At 39.3% G+C, this 19,251-nt stretch overlaps 2 protein-coding genes across 2 annotated transcripts; both read left to right on the forward strand.

The window, feature by feature from the left end:
• Window positions 1–1,787: 1,787 nt before the first annotated feature.
• soul5 (heme-binding protein soul5) lies at window positions 1,788–6,203 on the forward strand. Its single transcript, XM_058378290.1, has 8 exons — window positions 1,788–1,887; window positions 2,081–2,140; window positions 2,560–2,644; window positions 3,697–3,817; window positions 3,911–4,050; window positions 4,156–4,319; window positions 5,515–5,628; window positions 5,726–6,203. Coding segments are annotated over exons 1-7 (651 nt in total). The 5' UTR covers window positions 1,788–1,885; the 3' UTR covers window positions 5,594–5,628; window positions 5,726–6,203.
• A 1,488-nt stretch (window positions 6,204–7,691) lies between these two features.
• Window positions 7,692–18,942, forward strand: nr5a5 (nuclear receptor subfamily 5, group A, member 5). Its single transcript, XM_058378281.1, has 7 exons — window positions 7,692–8,663; window positions 10,687–10,802; window positions 11,611–11,752; window positions 15,097–15,827; window positions 16,873–16,992; window positions 17,726–17,873; window positions 18,473–18,942. The coding sequence occupies exons 1-7, from the start codon at window positions 8,564–8,566 to the stop codon at window positions 18,718–18,720; spliced, it is 1,605 nt and encodes a 534-aa protein (XP_058234264.1). The 5' UTR covers window positions 7,692–8,563; the 3' UTR covers window positions 18,721–18,942.
• The last annotated feature ends 309 nt before the right edge of the window (window positions 18,943–19,251 follow it).

Raw genomic sequence — 19,251 nt, forward strand, 5'->3', positions numbered from 1 at the left:
CCAGAGCCTTAACCACTGCCCTGTGAATGTATGTTATTGAGTGTAGGCTTAGTAAGTTATCTTAGTGTTTGGTTTGTCTGGGGTTTTTTATTTTACCAAATCAATTCTGTAGATGAAACCAGGATGTGGATTTAATGATAAAATAATGTACATTTGGTTAAATTAACAGAAACACTCAGTACACATGCATGAAGCACACACCTGCCATTTATTCTGTTATGTTTTCAATTAAAGGACAGGGTGTAACATGGGTGTAGGGTGTAACATGAAAATATTCAGTCACACTGTCCTACTGCAGAAGAACATCCCTCAGGGCAATTCTATTCAGAACTATTAAGTCATATTCTGCATTCAGGTTCACAATAATAAAAAAATGCCCAAGCCTAGTCTTTTAAACCGACCTTGTGCACACAATTTATTGTGTAAGCTGAAAAATGTCATACTACATTATTATAGTAAGTCTCTATTAAAATATAGTTTTCATATGTTTTGTATCATGGGCTAAAAGAAACTTCATTCTTCTATTGTAATGTTTGTGCGATGTTGTTCTCCAGCAGATGATTACTGTGAAAAAACCCCACAACAGCTGTATTTGTAGCCACATGTGGCAACCGTCAGGCTTATGTAAGAGTTTAGATAACTTGCGGAGGAGGTAAAAGTTAGATAATGATGTTTTTTTTCTTGTCTTCTACATTCACAAAAACATCAGTGGAAAAAAGTAAACCATTTCTACTGATTATAAGAGATGATTTTTATGATAAAGGCCAGTGACACAGTCACACAGGGACTGCATGTCCTAAATGCCTTACAAAATCATTACACAATCATTACAGTAGCTACAAAAGTAGCTACAAAATCAGCTAACATTTTAGTTTTATTATCAGTTTGGTTCAGTGATGTGGCAGATATCATCGCCTTCCTTATATTATTATTATTTTCCTATGTTTGCATGGGAGTCTTTTCGTGTATGGATGTCTGTGTGTGTGTGTGAGAGAGAGATAGAGAGCGAGAGAGACTGGAATGCCATCCTGGGTGTTTTCCCACCTCATTGCCATTGTTCCTGGTAAAAGCTCTGGATCCACTAAAACCCTGACCAGGATAAAGCAATTACTTCAAGTGGCTGAATGTTCTACAAAAATAGAAAATAGAATTAAAACATATTTATGCTCCAAACTTTGTGCTACTTGCTCGCTTACTAATAGTGAAGGAAAGCATTACATTACATACTAAACAGTATTTCTGGATATCATCCTTCCTCTTTTTCTATGATCTTGATTCCTCTTTCCCTCCTGACTTCCTGATAGGCAAAAAAAAACATTATCTTGTCCCATGTCCAGATTACAAAATTAGCACTGAAATTCCCAGCCATATGTAACTTACCCTTTGGTAATAATATATACATATTCCTATTGGCGTAGGTATACATGCGTGCTTCAGTTAATGAAGACATTAAGATTGTCCTCCACCAATATGGCGTAATGGTCAATCAGGCATAATGGTGAAGTGACTCTATAAATAAGCTATCATTATATAAGATTGATGATTTGGTAAAATATCACCTGATCTTTGTCTAATGGTCATTCTTACATTTTTTAGCTGGTTGAAATTGTCTACATGGTAGCCTCAAATTTTGTTCATGGCTTATGTAGACTAGCCTGTACTTCTATTAGAGTTCTTTGTGTAGTTTAGTATTCTTTATTTAGTATCTCTTATTAGTTTTATAATGTCCAGGCAGTGTGGAAACTGGGAGTGTATGAGGGGTGGAGCTACTCTGCTTTCATAACCAGTTTCAAAACACGTTTCATAATGCTTTTATAACATGCAGCTTTAAATAAGGAGACTGCACATCACACTATCACACTACAGAACGGCTTTCTCCTCCAAAATGTAAGTGACTTTCTTTATGTTACTGCATGTGTGGCACTTTTTTAACTCTAGCAAGTGCTTTTGCACACTAAAGCGTGTATAGAGCAGTCTGGGGTGAATAGTATGTTAATAAAGTTGCCCCATTATCAGCTGCACCGATGTTTCTGTATGGGGTGACATTTCAGGACTTGAAATCTGTAAATATTTTTTGCAGGAATTGCTTAGTAGTCGCAGTTGTGTTGCTGTTCTCATTTACAGCAGACGCCAGAGTTGGGTAAGAGTTTAAATCTTTCTCTGTCAGCTTTATTAGTCGTCTGTGGACGTCGTCTGGATGCGAACACTGTTTAAAGACAGAAACAATCAGTATCAATTTTATCTTTCAGCATTGTGAGTTTAATTCACAGTGTGAATTGTTTTCCAGATGTTTCTGAGGCTTTTTACAGCCACAGTGTTACTTACAGGGCATAAATACACAAATATTTATGATCCTAACGATTCTGATGAGTCTGAAAGCGTATCAATTTATTCACCTCATTAACTCATAAGTTAGACTTTTTCGTTCAGATTGGTCTCAGATTATCTTCAATAAATCTAATTTACATGTACAGGATTTTATTTTAATATGAACTGACTATTAAATAGATTTTTCAACATAGTATCTCAGTTTGACCTCCGCGAACTTTGACTCCTCAGCAACTCCAGCGAGCCCACATCCTACTGCACAGAGACCAAGGAGTGTCTGCTGTTTGATCTGATCTGTAAGGGAGATGAATATGAGGTGAGTCACTGAAATTACAGAAGCATGAATCCTTTGGAGGAGAAACTAACAGTACATACTGTAGAGTAAGCACACATTATCCAATCAAAGTACAAATTACACAAAAGGAATGATGTAAGGAATTGTACCTTTGTGTATTTGTGGTTGGAATGCAATGAACAGAGTTTTTCTCTTTACTCTGATATTTAGAGGATCACAGGATTGATGAAATAATTCTTATTGTGTTATTGAACTTGTTCAACCTTTAATGGCTTCAAAGTTAAGCTAATAGATTCTACGCATTAGATGTAATATCATGACCAGCTGCTGCTACATAGGCACACAGACTGCACAATGTGAACTTATGGCTATAAGCCTTTATAAGCTTACTGGTTAGCAACTTTAGGCACAATTTGTAGCTCTGGTGTAAAACAAAATACATTGTGGTTGACTGGTTATATTCTGGGTAATAAGGTAAAATATGGTTTCCTCCCACAGTCCAAAAACATGAACATTAGGCTGACTGGTAATTCTAAATTGCCCATAGGTGTGAGTGTGTGGTTGTCTGTCTATATGTGTGGCCCTGTGATGGACTGGCGACCTGTCCAGGGTGTACCCCTGCCTTTCGCCCAATGTGTCCTGGAATAGGCTCCAGCAGATCCCCGAGACCCTAATTAGGAATAAAGCGGGTATAGAAAATGGATGGATTCTGAGCTTTTCTGATCATCACGGTTGTAAAGAGTGATTATAGGAGTTATTGTATCCTTCCCTGCAGCTTGAACCAGAGGTTCGTATCAACAAGGCACAGAACTGTCACTCACTCACTCAGTGTTTTGTTGTTATTTGCACCATTCTGTGTAAACTCTAGAGTAAACCCATGAGATTGGCCTGTTTCTGAAATATTCAAACCAGCCAAAATATATTTCTATTACTGATGCTCTTGACGTGAATCTGCTGCGGGAAAATTATCGGCTGAATAACTGTATAAAAAGCAGGTGTTCCTAATAAAGTGGACAGTGTGTATGTGTAGCATTAAGTCTGACAGCTTGTCCTTTTTTCTTTCTTTTTTTTAGGTGCGTCATTATGATGCTACGAAATGGGTGACCACAGAAGCAGAGTCAATGTTTAAGGACGTGGCCAAAATGATAGCTTTCAGAAAACTTTACAAATACATCACGGGTGAAAATGAAGCAGGTGAGAGAGAGAGAGAGAGAGAGAGAGAGAGAGAGGAACTTATGAATTCATTATACAGAGGATATAACTTTCATACTTGTGTATATACTACAGGTGCTAAGATTGACATGACTGCCCCGGTCATCACTAAAGTCGAAGAGGAAACACCTTTGTTGGAAAAATCCATCTACATCCTCAGCTTCCTCTTGCCTTCGGCCTACCAGAAACAGCCTCCCAAGCCTAATGACGGCACTGTGAGTGTGCAGGGAAAAATAATAATAAATCATTTTATACCTCTGAATGTTTACAAATAGTGTATGCTTGACACGTTATTCACGTGATTTGTTCATAAACTGCAGGTGTACTTCACGGACATGCCGGATATGAAGGTGTACGTTAAGAGCTTCGGAGGCTGGATGGTATCAGCGGTAGCGACAATGTATTCTAACCAGCTGAAAGAAGCACTCGATGAAGCTCAAGCCACTTATAACACAGACTACCACTACGACGTTGGCTATAACAGGTAACACTGAGTAAACAATTAAGATGTGCTACTATCAATGTCACCAGTAGGCGTTCCTATTACTGGTTGCCATAGTAATAGCATTTTTCAGCGGTTGGCGCAATTAGCAAAACCGCTTTCTAGCCGATAAATTGTACCATTCTGGAGGGAGATTCGGCGTTTGTGTATAAATTTCACCATTATATATCTGTATAATATCATATGAGATGAATGAGAAGCAGTGATTGCTCAGTTCAGGTGCGCTCTACTGTCTTCACTCCCATTGGTAGTCGCTCCATATTTGTATAAAGTTAAACTTTGTAGCGTCGCCTGGACACGCCCACATCCAACGGTCGCAGTCCCTCGTGTCGCCGGAAGTCGCCAGCTCTCTGACGGTTAATGATTTCCGGTCGCTTTGTCGCTGCTAGTTGTGTATGTGAACGTAAATAGTTAGTACTATCAAAATAAATGACTTCTTTTATGTTATGATGCAAGTAATAACCGGAACGAGCTAGATTCATAGATGATAGACAACATTATAACAATAAATGTAAATATATTTTGACAACGTGCTTTATTACTTAAGCTAGAGAGGTGAAGTGAATAAGACTGATCTCCTCATCATGGCACCTGTTAGTGGGTGGGATATATTAGACAGCAAGTGAACATTTTATCCTCAAAGTTGATGTGTTAGAAGCAGGAAAAATGGACAAGTGTAAGGATTTGAGCGAGTTTGACGAAGGATCAAATTATGATGTCTAGACCACTGGATCAGAGCATCTCCAACACTGCAGCTCTTGTGGGGTGTTCCCGGTCTGCAGTGGTCAGTATCTATCAAAAGTGGTCCAAGGAAGGAACAGTGGTGAACCGGTGACAGGGTCATGGGCGGCCAAGGCTCATTGATACACGTGGGGGGCGAAGGCTGGCCCATGTGATCCGATCCAACAGACGAGCTACTGTTGCTCAAAGAAGTTAATGCTGGTTCTGATAGAAAGGTGTCAGAATACACAGTGCAGGACGGGTCAGGGATGTTTTAGCAGCAAAAGGGAAACCAACAGAATATTAGGCAGGTGGACATAATGTTATGCCTGATTGGTGTATGTATGCGTGTATACACTCTTATTGTAGTTTGGCACATAAGAAATGGCATCGTGTACGCAAAGTGGAGTGAATGTTGTGGATCCTAACTCAGTCCTCTGTGTGTGTGTGTGTCCAGTCCAATGAAACTGATGAACAGACATAATGAGGTGTGGTATGAGGTCAAGGGATCACCTGTGTGTCCATCTGTGGAGTAACAGAGCTTGTCTCCTTCATTTACAGCATGTCTGAGGTAAAACAGGAACACTTAAGCAACAAAATAAAGCGACTGTTAATTAATAACTAAAGAAATTAACGTATAAACTTGTGGGGTTTTTTTCTCTTCAAAGGAAACAGACTGACTTGGTTTCATGACGGATCTGAAAAGCATAACTGCCTTCTGTAACCCTTGAGTCATTGTTATTCCAATCTAACAGTTTTTTTCTTCTTCCTGGCTTTTTATTCATTTTAAAACTATTCAGCAGATCATTTTGTAATACCTTGTGAGTGTATGAAAGCAAGAACTCAACATCAGCCCCATTTCCTTTGTCTGTATCTCAGCAGCAGAGGTCGCTACTACCAAACATATTACATAACCCAATTACTAGAAGATATTTTTGGCAATTTATTCTGAAACAGAGTTTTTATTGCCCAAATATATTGAGATTGTCCCCATTTTTAAAGCAGCATGTAGATCTCAATGGACAGGCATGTGAAGGAAATATTTGCTTTTAAATACTTTTCACTGAGTCTTACATTACCAGTCTTAAGTTTTTTTGTTTGTTCATGTATCCTATTTCAGATTTTAAGCCATATAGTAGGACTGAATGTCAACATTTAACATTTAAGAAATGTGAACATTTAAGAAATTTCTTAAAGCATACAAATAAACCTCAAAAGAAAAAAACATCTGTCTCCGGGTTTGTTTTTCTTAAGAAAACTGTTCAGTTGTATTTATGTAGATCATAAAGACTTAATATAGAAGCCCATCACTAAAAAAAAACATAAAAAGACTCCATTGAGTTTTATACATAGCTATCTGAATTAGCATTAATGCATTCTTAATTGTATAATAAAATTTACAAAGCAATATATAAAGCAATATTAAGAAATTGTTTATAGTATGCTAGTACTTGTCCAGAACAGATGTGGGGGGGGGGGTTGTGCAACATTTTCCCTCTGTGTCTAGTTTCTTACTCTTAAAGACGTTTGAATTCAATGAAAAAGAGAGGGGTGTCCCAAAACTTTTGGCAACATAGTGTAGTTAAGGAAGAATAAGGCTTGCACAGTGCTGTACACAAAAGTGGAGAGTTAAATGCTTTCACTACTTCTTTAGGAACATTAGAGCAATATCCTGAGCAAATCTTAATATTAAACTCATTTTCTTCTTTTTCTTTGACTCATTTTCAAGTAAATGCATATTTCAGCATTAAGGATATATTGAGCCTCCATCATGCTCCATGAAGTGAATAAATCAGGGGCATTCCACAAACACCTGGACTCTCTGCTCTTCTTTTCCAACAACAGACAATGTTAAGTTTTCCTTTCATGCACCCTCCATCTAGGAAACGGACATGTTTTAGCTCTCCGGTCAATTTACTCTAATTTACTAGTGGTTGTGTCGCCCCCTAGTGATTATCAATTACATTGCATGTGGCTATTCATAGACCGTCTCAGTAATAATGTAATAAATGGTCAGAATTTTTCAATAAAAGTATCTGTGGTATCTATAGATCTATAGAGATTTCAATTTAAAAAAGTATATAAAGTAAAGTAGAGTAAAAAAAAAATATCTATAACTGTTATGTTGTATGTTTTTGTTCAGTTACTGATTTTGTATGTGAAGGATTTCTTTGAAATATTTTTGAAGGAAACTAATGAATGAAAAGGTACAAAGATGAAAAAAGACTGGAAAAAAGACCGTTGCAATATGTTTTATGGTTTCTCTGGTAAGAGGAGCAGTGGTGGCTCAAGTGGTTAAGGCTCTGGGTTGTTGAAGATCAGGGGTTCGAGCCCCAGCACCACCAAGTTCCCACTGTTGGGCCCTTGAGCAAGGCCGTTAACCCTTTCTGCTCCAGGGGTGCTGTATCATGGCTGACCCTGAGCTCTGACCCCAACCTCCAAGGATGGGATATGTGAAGAAAGAATTTCACTGTGCTGTAATGTATATGTGACAAATAAAGGCTATTTCTATGTTAGTGCTGATATAAAGAGATGTGATTTTTGCTATTATTCCAAATGAGGAAAAACATGATAGCTGTCCAAAAACTGTAAATCCTACATTACTCATTGTGTTTATAAGTTTAATTAGAAAATGTGGAATAAGTGTAATTAATCATTTATTTTTGATACCACAAAAAATAGACTGACGCTGGTGCTGTGCCACCATCCCTAATTATACATTGTGGTGATTAATAAATAGTGTGCATTTTAATATGTGTAAAACAAAACAAAATAGCTTTTAAATAGGAAGATTAAATTCCAACTTTTTTCAATGCGGTATTATATTTGATTTACTTTTTCACTGCATTGCATGATTATCGTCTCACGTGTTTTTTCCATGTCATTACGTCCTTGGTGTAGAATATCAACAGACATCTTCTGTTTTAGATAAAAGTCATAAGGCCATCCATTTAGTCATATCTTTGCTCGTCATGTCAGACATCTGACTCAAGATTATCTGTCACCCTTGAACTGTTTTATCTCCTTTCACTTCATAATCCTTGTTTCCTAAACTGATTGTCTCTATTCACGTACGGTGCGTTTGTTTCATCATCAAAGTGCCAAAATTGACTATATTTATCAGTAAAATCACTTAGCATTTCTTTTAATAAATCTGATTTTGGAAAGGTTTACGGTATAACGGTACTGAACACACCAGGCACACTTCCTCTGCTTCCGTCTTACTGTAAGAGCAACAAGCACGAGACATGCAAATAATATGCAGATTTTTGGAAAGACGTGTAGAAATGTGTAGAAATGCGCTCAGTGTTTTTTGTGTTACACTCAAAGGCTTCTCTCTGAAGGTTGTGAAGGTGTGCCAGAGTTAGGTTTATTACCCTCAGCATGGAGCAAAGTCCTCCAGCAGGCCTCCACACTACACCAGCTGTTCTGCACTCGCTTCAGCTCGTCCCTCTCTTCGTCCCCGGGGCATCCAACATCTGGCGTAGCCCCCTCTCATCTGGACTATGAATATTTCAGGTTTTCACCTGGAGAGTCCCCAACCCTCAACTACACACCCTGCAGGAAACACACAGGACCTGACAATGCTAGAGGAACCGTCAACATGTAAGTGAACATTCATGTGCTAGAGATTAGACATGTGTTTGACTGGGCACTGGAATTGACTGACCCATGAATTTTGGCATGTCAGAGTGAAATTAGTACCCTGTTTCATTCTGACTGAAAACTATTCATTAAGAATTCTCTATGTGTGTTTGATATTTATTTCCAGTCAAATTTACTGACCAGTCTGTGAATAGATAAACGCAACACTTTCCGTATACATAACACTCATTATCTACACTACAGTATATAGCATTGCAATGTCCAGTTACTCTGAATAACAGGCATTTTACAATGCATTACACTACATTAATCTACGCTGAATCATATGCAAAATGTTTGTAATGTGACTATATTAATAAATAATAATAATAATCAGCAGGCAGGAGAGAAAATAATACATAAAACACAATGACAAATTGACTACAGTTTATTTTCTTGGTTGAAATTTATAAGCATAATTTAAAATAAATAAATAAATACAACCTAAAAGAATACTGAACTGAACTAAGCTCAAAAAGGTTCATGCTGAAAAAAAATCAATTTTGTTCTTGCACATAGGTCAGTTTAACCAGAATATGACACGAGGGTTAATCACCAGAACAGAACACAACTCTATACTGAAACTGTAAATAGATGGATGGATGGATGGATGGATAGATGGTTTAACTTGGTTTAAGGCTATAAGTTAAATCACATTCAGTGTATGAATGTTAATTTATTACTTTTTGCTTTTAAGTGATGCAGTTTAGTATTTTGCAAACTGTCTGAGTTTACAGTAAGATACAGAGGATTGACAGGTACAGAGGCCACACCTCCTACTGTAACTGACCGAAACAGTGGCCACACATCCTTTATTAAAACTGACAGGTAGAGGCCACACCTCCTCCATTAGACCTGACAGGAACAGAGGCCACCTTCTTTACTAGAACTGACAGAAACATAGGCCTTTATTAAAACTGACAGAAACAAAGCCACACCTCCTTCATTAAAACTAACAGAAGCTGAAGCCACACCTAAGTCATTAGACCTAACAGAAACAGAGGCCAGGCCTTCTTCACTAGACCTGACAGAAACAGAGGCCAGGCCTCCTTTATTAAAACTGACAGAAACTGAGGCCACACCTCCTTCACTAGCCCTGATAGAAACAGAGGCCACACCTCCTTCATTTAAAACTGACAGAAACAGAGGCCACACCTCCCTCACTAGAACTAACAGAAACAGAGGCCACACCTCCTTCATTTAAAACTAACAGATACTGAGACCACACCTCCTTAACTAATACTGACAGAAACAGAGGCCACACCTCCTTCATTTAAGGCTGACAGAAACAGAGGCAACACCTCCTTAACCGTCACTGACAGAAACAGAGGCCACACCTCCTTTACCAAAACTGACAGAAACTGAGGCCACACCTCTTTCACTGGAACTGACAGAAAAAGAGGCCACACCTCCTTAATTAGAACTGATAGAAACAGAGGCCACACCAAATATTCATTAGGATTGACAGGCACAGTAGCCACGCCTACATTACTGCTCCTGACATTTACAGATTATACTCCCCCTCCAAAAGGACTGGAAAATGCAGACTCCATACCTCTTTCATTTATTGTGACAGACACATAGGCCACGCCTTTATCGGGACTAACAACCACAGAGACTGAGGTTGACTGGCACACAGAGCACACCTCCACAGATGCCCCACCTTTTTTGATAACATTTTCTTGATTCCTGAAGTTTGATTAACTTTCTCCTGATCTACACACCTGTAGATGGTCACCTCATAAATACTGAGATCGGTTCATTATTTTATGTCATTTATATCTTTACCTTGATACCTTTACCTTGATTCTTTTACCTTTACCTTGATACCTTTACCTTGATTCTTTACCTTGATTCTTTTACCTTTACCTTGATACCTTTACCTTGATTCTTTACCTTGATTCTTGCCATGTGTTGTGTATGATCTCAGAGCATGGATCTGAACAAAGCCATTTAAGTATTTTTTCCCTTCCCTTCCTGTCAGCTGGGGAGTTGAAGCCGGACCCTAGTATTTGTGTAGAGCCAGAGGAAGCCTGTCCTGTGTGTGGTGACCGAGTGTCTGGGTATCACTATGGACTGCTGACCTGCGAGAGCTGCAAGGTGAGTCAGACTACAGATACACACATATACACACAGAGACGATGCTAAAAAATGTACATATAATATATGTATGTGTAAAGACATTCGTTTTCCTGCTACATATTGTGAATATTACATTTTGGCCTAATCCCTAACTCATTAGTCTCTCTTTTTTGGCCTTCTGATCAGTAAATCCTGTTTACATTCACAGCAATATGTGGGCATCTATTTAAACAGACTTATGCAGGTCATGAACATCCTGTAGATGTAACGGTCAGGAGACAGCCTGAAGCGAGGATTGAACCCAGATCTCTGCAGTAATCACCCGCCATCACCTGTGTGCAGAGAATCAGACCAAAGGATAAAATAAAGGGACTGCTTTATTAACAAAACTAAAACTAAAACAAGACTTACACAAGACACAGGATAAATACAACATAAGTAACTGAAATGTAACCGTAACATGGGAACGCAATGGTGTCAGACCATACAATGCAAACGTAAAGCAATGACTGGCAAAAACAGATAGGTAAATATAGGACAGAACATCAAGGTAAATTGGAAACAGGTGACACGGCGGGAAAGCAGAACAATATGGAGGGTGTGGCACAACACACGGTTGGTTTCACAGGGGACTGTCCCAGTAGCTCCTGACAGTAGGGCTTCCTGGTGTGTTCCTGGGTCAAGCTTTTCTGATCTACAGTATGTGATACAGCAATACAAGTGCTCACAAACATGCCATCTCTCTCTGTCTCTCTCTTTCTTTCTTTCTTTCTTTCTTTCTCTCTCTCTCTCTCTCTCTCTCTCTCTCCTTGCTTTCTTACTTCAGGGCTTCTTCAAGCGGTCAGTACAGAATAACAAGCACTACACCTGTGCAGAGAAGCAGAGCTGCCCCATGGACCCAGCACAGCGGAAGAGATGCCCTTACTGCCGATTTCAGAAGTGCCTGGCTGTGGGCATGAAGAGAGAGGGTAAGTTTCCCATTCCTGCTTCTACACGTAGGCACACACACAAAAGGTTCCTCTTCATGCTAGTTGCTCTTTTAGATTTTTTCTGCAACCTCATGTTAGGACCCTAAAACACACAGCTGATACACTTGACTCAGTTTTTGACTCATCTCACACCACTGGAATTACCTGGGTATTGCCAGTGCCAGCTGAGTATTGTGGGAGATCAATGGAAGTGTGTTCTCAGGTCAACTTTTCAATCAAATGGATATCCAACCAGAAGTAAACAAAAGGAAGTACTTGTCCACTTCTATCTGCTGAAGTTAGTAATATTTCTTCAGATGAGCAGAATTTCAAAACAGTCAAGTGACACATGGAATGGTAGTTTATTTCAGACTTACTGTTACTGGTAGGTAGTATACAGTTTTGCTGTGCTAGTTAGTCCAGCAGAATTTAATTTGATGCCATTTGGTACCTTTTATGGTGCATTTTGGGATTTCCTAAGAGTACTGGATACTGGTCCTGTCCCAAAGCCCTGCGTCTACATCCAACCTCACACTTTAATGACATATTTGAGGTACAGACATGTTGGGTGAAAGCGATCTAGGGCTTAAGACATGTAAAGAAAAGCATTCAGGGCATTCCTGAAAAAAATTTATAAAAAAAAAAACTCTCTATACAAATAAACATTCTATGATTTTCAACTGAGACCTTAACACAAGTGGTAACAAAACACTTAATGGTAGCAAAAACCAAAGTATGACATTTCAGTTCAATTCAATTCAATTCAATTTTTAGTATAGCGTTTTTAACAATGGGCATTGTGGCAAAGCGGCTTTACAGGAATATATCGATTCAGGAGATACATTTGAAAATTTTCATTTATCCCTAAAGTGAAAGTCATGTGAGAGAAAGAGAGAGTTGATTGTGGTGAGGAAAAAATCCCAGAGATGATAGGAGGATGAAACTTTCAGAGGAACCAGACTCAAAAAGGGAACCGATCCTCATCTGGGTGACACCAGAGACTGAGATTATAAACCATTTCCCATCTATAACCGGTTACTATATGGCCAAAAAGTGCAATTGTATAACCAGGAAATTCATTCTAGTTTTAACATAAAGTCTATCTTGTTTATGTTCACTGTTTACTGATGGAGACTTGAATGCAAAATTGTTTGTGGCAGTTGCAGTCAAAAGCCATCTTCATGGTACAATCCATAGCATCTCATATATCTCCAGGCTGTCCATGTGAAGCCATTCTCAGCAGCAGAAAGAACGGCAGGCAGAAGTTAGACAGGTTAGAGGACAAATTAGACAGGTCAGATGAGCAGAATGGTTCAGGATCACCATGATCTCTGTAGCATGTGTACCTTGACATAGAGATGTAGCATGTGTAGCTCGACAGAGAGACAGAAAGAGAGAGAACATTAGGTATGCTTGAGATCACGTAATGCAGACAATGTACCCTGTGTACTGAGTGCAAGAACTGGCCAGTTCTCCTTTAAGTGGTAAAAATGTACTGAATATGCTCAGATATTCTGATGATATTTGGTATTGTGGTTTTCCTTTTATTGACTACAAACTCAGCAAATTACCCCTCCTTGGTCTAGAGAGTGATTTAGTGTGTGCGTGTCATTGCAATCTCTTCCTGAAGATGTGAAGCAAGAGGTGATCATCAGTAGGCCTTGTTCCATGCCGGCTTGCTGTATGTTTGCTGGTTGCCTTTGCCCTGAAACATCAAATACATAGATAAAGGTGCTAGTGAGAATTGAATAATTCTTTACTCCATTTATCTTTAAGGCAATAAAACAGGGGCCTATTTAGATGGCAGAGATAAAACAGCCAGGAAATATACTGTACAAAGCTTTTATTCACCGAGTAGATAATTTCAAGATAGGTGAAGGATGTACTGTATGTAGGCTACGTCTTGACAAATTATGAGTGTTTATTTAGAGTCCATTACCAATATATCTATAAAGTTAGTGTTACGCAGGAGTTATATAAGTACAGAGATACTGATTTTGTCATTGAAGCATTTGGCTTCGGTTCCCCAGTTTGATCTTGAGATTGTGTTATTGTCTGTGTGGATTTTCAGATGTTTCCTTCTGTCCGTGAGGATGTCCAGTTTCCTCCCACCTCACCATAACATGCTAGGTGGATTGACTAAAATAATTTGCTGCAGGTTTGAATGAGTGTACGTAGCATCCTGTGATGGAATGGTATCTTATCCAGGGGGTACATTCCTGTCTTGTAGCCAGTAGAGAAGAAAGGCCACAACCCTGGTCAGGACAAAGCAGTTACCAAGATGAGCAAATAAACCAATCAACCGATTAAAATACACTAAATTGCCAAATGTTTTGGGACACCCTTCCAAATCAGTGAATTCAGGTGTTGTTTTTCAGGGGTTGGACTTGGCCCCTTAGTTCCACTGAAAGGAATTCTTAATGCTTCAGCATACCAAGACATTTTGGACAATTTCATGCTCCCAACTTTGTGGGAACAGTTTGGGGATGACCCCTTGCTGATCCAACATGCATGGTCATGGATGAGCGAGTTTGGTGGAGGAACTTGACCAGCCTGCACAGAGTCCTGACCTCAACCAGATAGAACACCTTTGGGATAAATTAGAGTGGAGACTTTTCTTTGAGCCAGACCTTCCCGTCCAACATCAGTGCCTGACCTCACAAATCTAGAGGAATGGTCAAAAATTCCCATAAACACACTCCTAAACCTTGTGGAAAGCCTTCTTAGAAAAGTTGAAGCTGTTATAGCTGCAAAGGGAGGGTCAACTCTGTATTACATTCATGTGCATGTAAAGACAGACATCCCAGTTTTGGCCTCGCTCGCATTCTCCGCTCTAATTCATCACAAAGGTGTTCTATCGGTTTGAGTTTCCGTTTCTATACTCTGTGCAAGCCAGTCAAGTTCCTCTATGTCTTTATGGACCTTGCTTTGTGCATTGGTGTGTAGTCATGTTGGAACAGGAAGGGGTCATCCCCAAACTGTTCCCACAAAGTTGGGAGCATGAAATTGTCCAAAATGTCTTGGTATGAAGCTGAAGCATTAAGAATTCCTTTTACTGGAACTAAGGGGCCGAGCCCAACCCCTGAAAAACAACACCTGAATTCAAAGACTTGGAGGGGTGTTCCAAAACGTTTGGCAATAGAGTGTATGTAGCTACTTTTTATATTTAGTGTGCATTTTTCAGGTCCTGAAGCTAGCTCTAGCACAGGTGGTGCTCATATCTTTTTTCATAAGACATACCAAAGGGCATGGGGACTGCTGGGGAATGGGAAAGGCTTGTGATTTCTGTTGAGCTTTTAGTCAAGCTTTAAAAATGACAAAGTGTTGTTTTAAAATGTCCACAGCTGTGCGCGCAGACCGAATGAGAGGCGGACGAAACAAATTTGGACCTCTGTACAGACGGGACAGGCAACTGAAACAACAGAGAGGAGGATTTCACCAAATAAACACCGGTCCCTACAGGATCAAATTGGAAGGACCGCAAGCACCTTTACAAGCGCACAAGTTCCACATCCTGCCTGGTGCTTTCACATCTGCGCTAGGCTCGGACCCTTTTCACCAATCACATGGTCTTTCCCCCAGCATCAGCCAACCAGAGCTCATGGTTCTGGACTGCACATTAAGCAGAGACGGGGCACTGACTGCACCATCGCTCCCCTGTCCTGGACTCTACCACCCCAGTTTCCATGGTTTCCCTCAGGAGAAAAGAGAGATGCCTTACAGCTATGGCCCTGCTACACTATGCTCCATTTCCACACCTGTGCTCACCCCCAGCTCCACCCACACACCAGCGTCAACTCCTACGTCAGATCCAACACTGTCCCTGTCTCTGACCCCAAACCTGACCTCTGACTCACCGTCATCCAACACAGGCTTCCTGAATGAGCTGCTGCAGGGAGAGCCGGAGGAGTCACAGGTCTGTTCACGAGTGGTGGCCAGCCTGAGGAGAGAGCAAGCTAGCCGGGGAAAACACGACCGCCTCAACACCTTCAGCATCATGTGCAAAATGGCTGACCAGACTCTGTTTGGACTGGTGGAGTGGGCACGCAACTGTGCACTGTTTAAAGAGCTCAAGGTACTACTTCCTAGTGACCCTAATGTGTGTGTGTGTGTGTGTGAGAAAGAGATTGTGTCCTGTAATGGGTTAGAATCCCGTCCAGGGTGTCCCCTGCTTTGTGCCCTGAGTCCTCTGGTATAGACCCCACGTTCCCTATAAGCCTGTGTAGGATCAGCACTAGAGAAAATTGACAGATGAAACATGGTAGCATCTCGTTCGTTTTTCAGCTTCTTTATGTGCCTTATTACATAAAAATATGGTAGCTTAGTGGTTAAGGTGTTGGACTACTGATCTGAAGGTTGTGAGTTTGAGTCCCAGGTCCAACAAGCTGCCACTGCTGGGCCCCTGTTCAAGGCCCTTAACCCTCAATTGCTCAGTCATATATAAAATGAGATAAATTGTAAGTGGCTTTGGATAAGGGTGTGTGCTAAATGCCTGAAATGTAAATGAAAGCTGTACTGAATAAATGAAACTAAATGAAAGGGAATATGTGTTTATGCTTAACTGCTAGCCAGGTTTTCATTCATAATGGAAAGCAACTAAAAATGGTCAAAAATTGTGTTAGATAGATATTAAAAGTGACTCTATAGACATATTTCTGTCTGTTTTATAAATATAGACTTTTATTCTACTTTTTCTACTTTTTAAGTTTTGCAGAGACTTAGTGTGACCTTTTTTCTGGTATTTTATAATATTAGTTATTTTTTTTCTTTCTGTTGTCATATTCTTGTATTCATTTCATTACTGAAATCTCCTTGAGAGGTCAAACTGAGAATCTTGAGTGTTTGGATTTCACGCAAAGTCCACATTTATGGACTGTTCGAGACGTTAATAAGGATCATTCGAATTAATGACCTACAGCCTGCCAGCGTGGATGCAACTTTAGAGCTTGCTAATAAAGATAACTGCTGTAATGTTCAGGCTATGTGTTTCAAAGTGTATTAATTGTAACACAGAGGTTTGACAATCATTATAATTACACTGATCATGTTTTTACTTTCTTTACCAGGAATAATGAGAACCCATGTTAACACTCTCGTACCTCGTGTGTGATGTTTTGCAGGTAGAGGACCAGATGGTGCTTCTGCAGAGCTGCTGGAGCGAGCTGCTGGTTCTGGATCATCTGTGCCGCCAGGTGGCTTATGGGAGAGATGGTAGCATTTACCTGGTTACTGGACAACAGGTCATTATGCAAACCCTAGTCTAAAGTTCATCTGGAATGTGAATGAAATTATATCCAATTTATAACTTTTTTGTGAAACATAAAAAGGTCTGATTCACTTCACAGACTCTTATAATGATAATGATAGTGTACAAGCCTGTCAAACTCTTCTCCAAGACAAGAAATCAAGCAGAGTCTGGCTTATTGGCTCTTTTAGTAACCCCAGATATTTTCTTTGAATTTCTGGACTGTTAAATTTTTTAAATCTAATTTTTTTTTATAACTTGTATTTTATAACCTGTGTTTTTTAGGAAGTTAATTTCTTTAATAATATTTTTTTTTTACTAGATGATTGTTCTAACCTGTTTGTTTGTTCATTTGTTTGTTTGTTTGTTTGTTTGTTTATTTATTTATTTATTAATTAATTAGTAAGTAAGTAAGTAAGTAAATAAATAAATAAGAAAGAAAGACTTTTTTTTACCTATTTTTTTGGACAGCTTTTTCCACATAAAGTGTCATTACTTGATTTTCTCCCCCCAGAATTTTCAACAACAGAATTCCAGATTATTGTAGTCAGAACCAAAAAATAATAATTTCATAAGATTTACATCACAACTACATAAATTATATTTCAGGTTTAACTAATTTAAATGTAAACTTTATTATTTTTATTCTGCTTTGAGACAATGTCCATTGTTAAAAGCACTATACAAATAAATTGTATATAAATTGTGTGTTATTTATTCTTCTGCAGATTGAGGTGTCGACTGTGCTCTCGCAGGCGGGGGCGACTCTGAGCAGTCTGGTGTCCAGAGCTCAGGATTTAGTGTCCAAACTCAGGGCTCTTCGTCTGGACCGACAGGAGTTTGTGTGTCTGAAGTATCTTGTGCTCTTCAACCCAGGTGTGTCATTAATAAAGAGAAAAAATCCTGCTGAGTTTGATTGATGCTTATCTGCACTAATCTAACACACCTAAACCTTTTCAGGAATTTTCTTAATAAAAAAGCACACAGTTCAAAACAACTGACCGAGTCACTATTATAAACAATTAATCTAGGAACCTTTTGGGTTCAAGAACATTACAGAGCACACAGAAAGCACGGAGAAGGTGGAGACTGGAATGAGGCTTTGTTTTGTTTTTCAAGCCTATTTTGTGTCTTGAAGAAAGCAGCATAAAGACACTGATAAGGCTTTTAATTTAACTTTTGTGTTAAAACCAAAGACACTATTGGGTCAGGCTGTGATGTGAAACACGATTTATTCGTTTGCTTTTCTTTAAAAAAACGCTTAAAAATAAATAAATGATTCAAAAAACACTAAGAATGTTGGTTATGGTGTGACTGGTGTGTTTAACCAATCATTGACTTTTATTATGGCAACTAAATGCTAATAGTTCCTTCTGAAGAAAAAGGTTCCAGGAAGTAACAGTCCTGGATCCTGAGATTAAATGAGAAGGTTTCAGCTTGTGAAATACACATTAACGTGTGTGTGTGTGTTACAGACGTGAAGTCGGTGCAGGACCGCAGGCAGGTAGAGCGCACTCAGGAGCGAGTGAACAGGGCTCTGATGGATCACACTCTGCACACACACCCAGGCCAGTCGGATAAATTCGGCCAGCTCCTTCTCCGGCTGCCTGAAGTGCGCAGCATCAGCCTGCAGGTGGAGGAGTACCTGTACCAGCGCCACCTGCTAGGCGACCTGCCTTGTAACTCCCTTCTGACCGAGATGCTACACGCCAAACACACCTGACCTGCCAGTGAGGATCCATCAAATCCATTTTGCACTTTCTTCCCCTAACCATGGATGTGTGATTTTTTTTTTTCCTGCACCATCATCAGTGTTTAGAAGTGCTGCTTCATCATCCTCTGACTCAGGACCAGATAAAACACACACTTTAGCTCTGACAGTATTGTTAAACACTCCTGCAGTCAAAAATAAAAGCCCTGAAATAGGTTTAGTGTCATTGTTGTATTTCACATTAACGAAAATATGTGCATGGAATAAGGAAACAAAATAATAAATGTAATGTTTGGAGTGAAACAAACATTAGTGTTGAACATGATGAAATAATGAAACACACACACACCACACACAGGGGGCACTGTTACAGGAAAATAATCAACAACAGAGTGGTGTGAAGCTCTGTTACCACAAAGCTGATTTTTTTCCCTCTAACAGTGCAACTTAAAGCGTTTTATTCTTCTTATGCTACAGAAAATCCTTTTCTTTTAAATTAAAGACTGTAAATATTCTTTTTAATCTACTTATGATACTGAGAAA

Source organism: Hemibagrus wyckioides, linkage group LG24 (genome assembly GCF_019097595.1).
Source record: "Hemibagrus wyckioides isolate EC202008001 linkage group LG24, SWU_Hwy_1.0, whole genome shotgun sequence".
Lineage (NCBI taxonomy): Eukaryota > Metazoa > Chordata > Actinopteri > Siluriformes > Bagridae > Hemibagrus > Hemibagrus wyckioides.

Coding starts and splice junctions, on each gene's coding strand:
- nr5a5 (XM_058378281.1), top strand. CDS start 8,564: ATGAATATTTCAGGTTTTCACCTGGAGAGTCCCCAACCCTCAACTACA. Junction 15,828..16,872: donor CACTGTTTAAAGAGCTCAAG/GTACTACTTCCT, acceptor GATGTTTTGCAG/GTAGAGGACCAGATGGTGCT. Junction 16,993..17,725: donor ACCTGGTTACTGGACAACAG/GTCATTATGCAA, acceptor ATTCTTCTGCAG/ATTGAGGTGTCGACTGTGCT.
- soul5 (XM_058378290.1), top strand. Junction 2,141..2,559: donor ACAGCAGACGCCAGAGTTGG/GTAAGAGTTTAA, acceptor TTGACTCCTCAG/CAACTCCAGCGAGCCCACAT. Junction 4,320..5,514: donor TACGACGTTGGCTATAACAG/GTAACACTGAGT, acceptor GTGTGTGTCCAG/TCCAATGAAACTGATGAACA.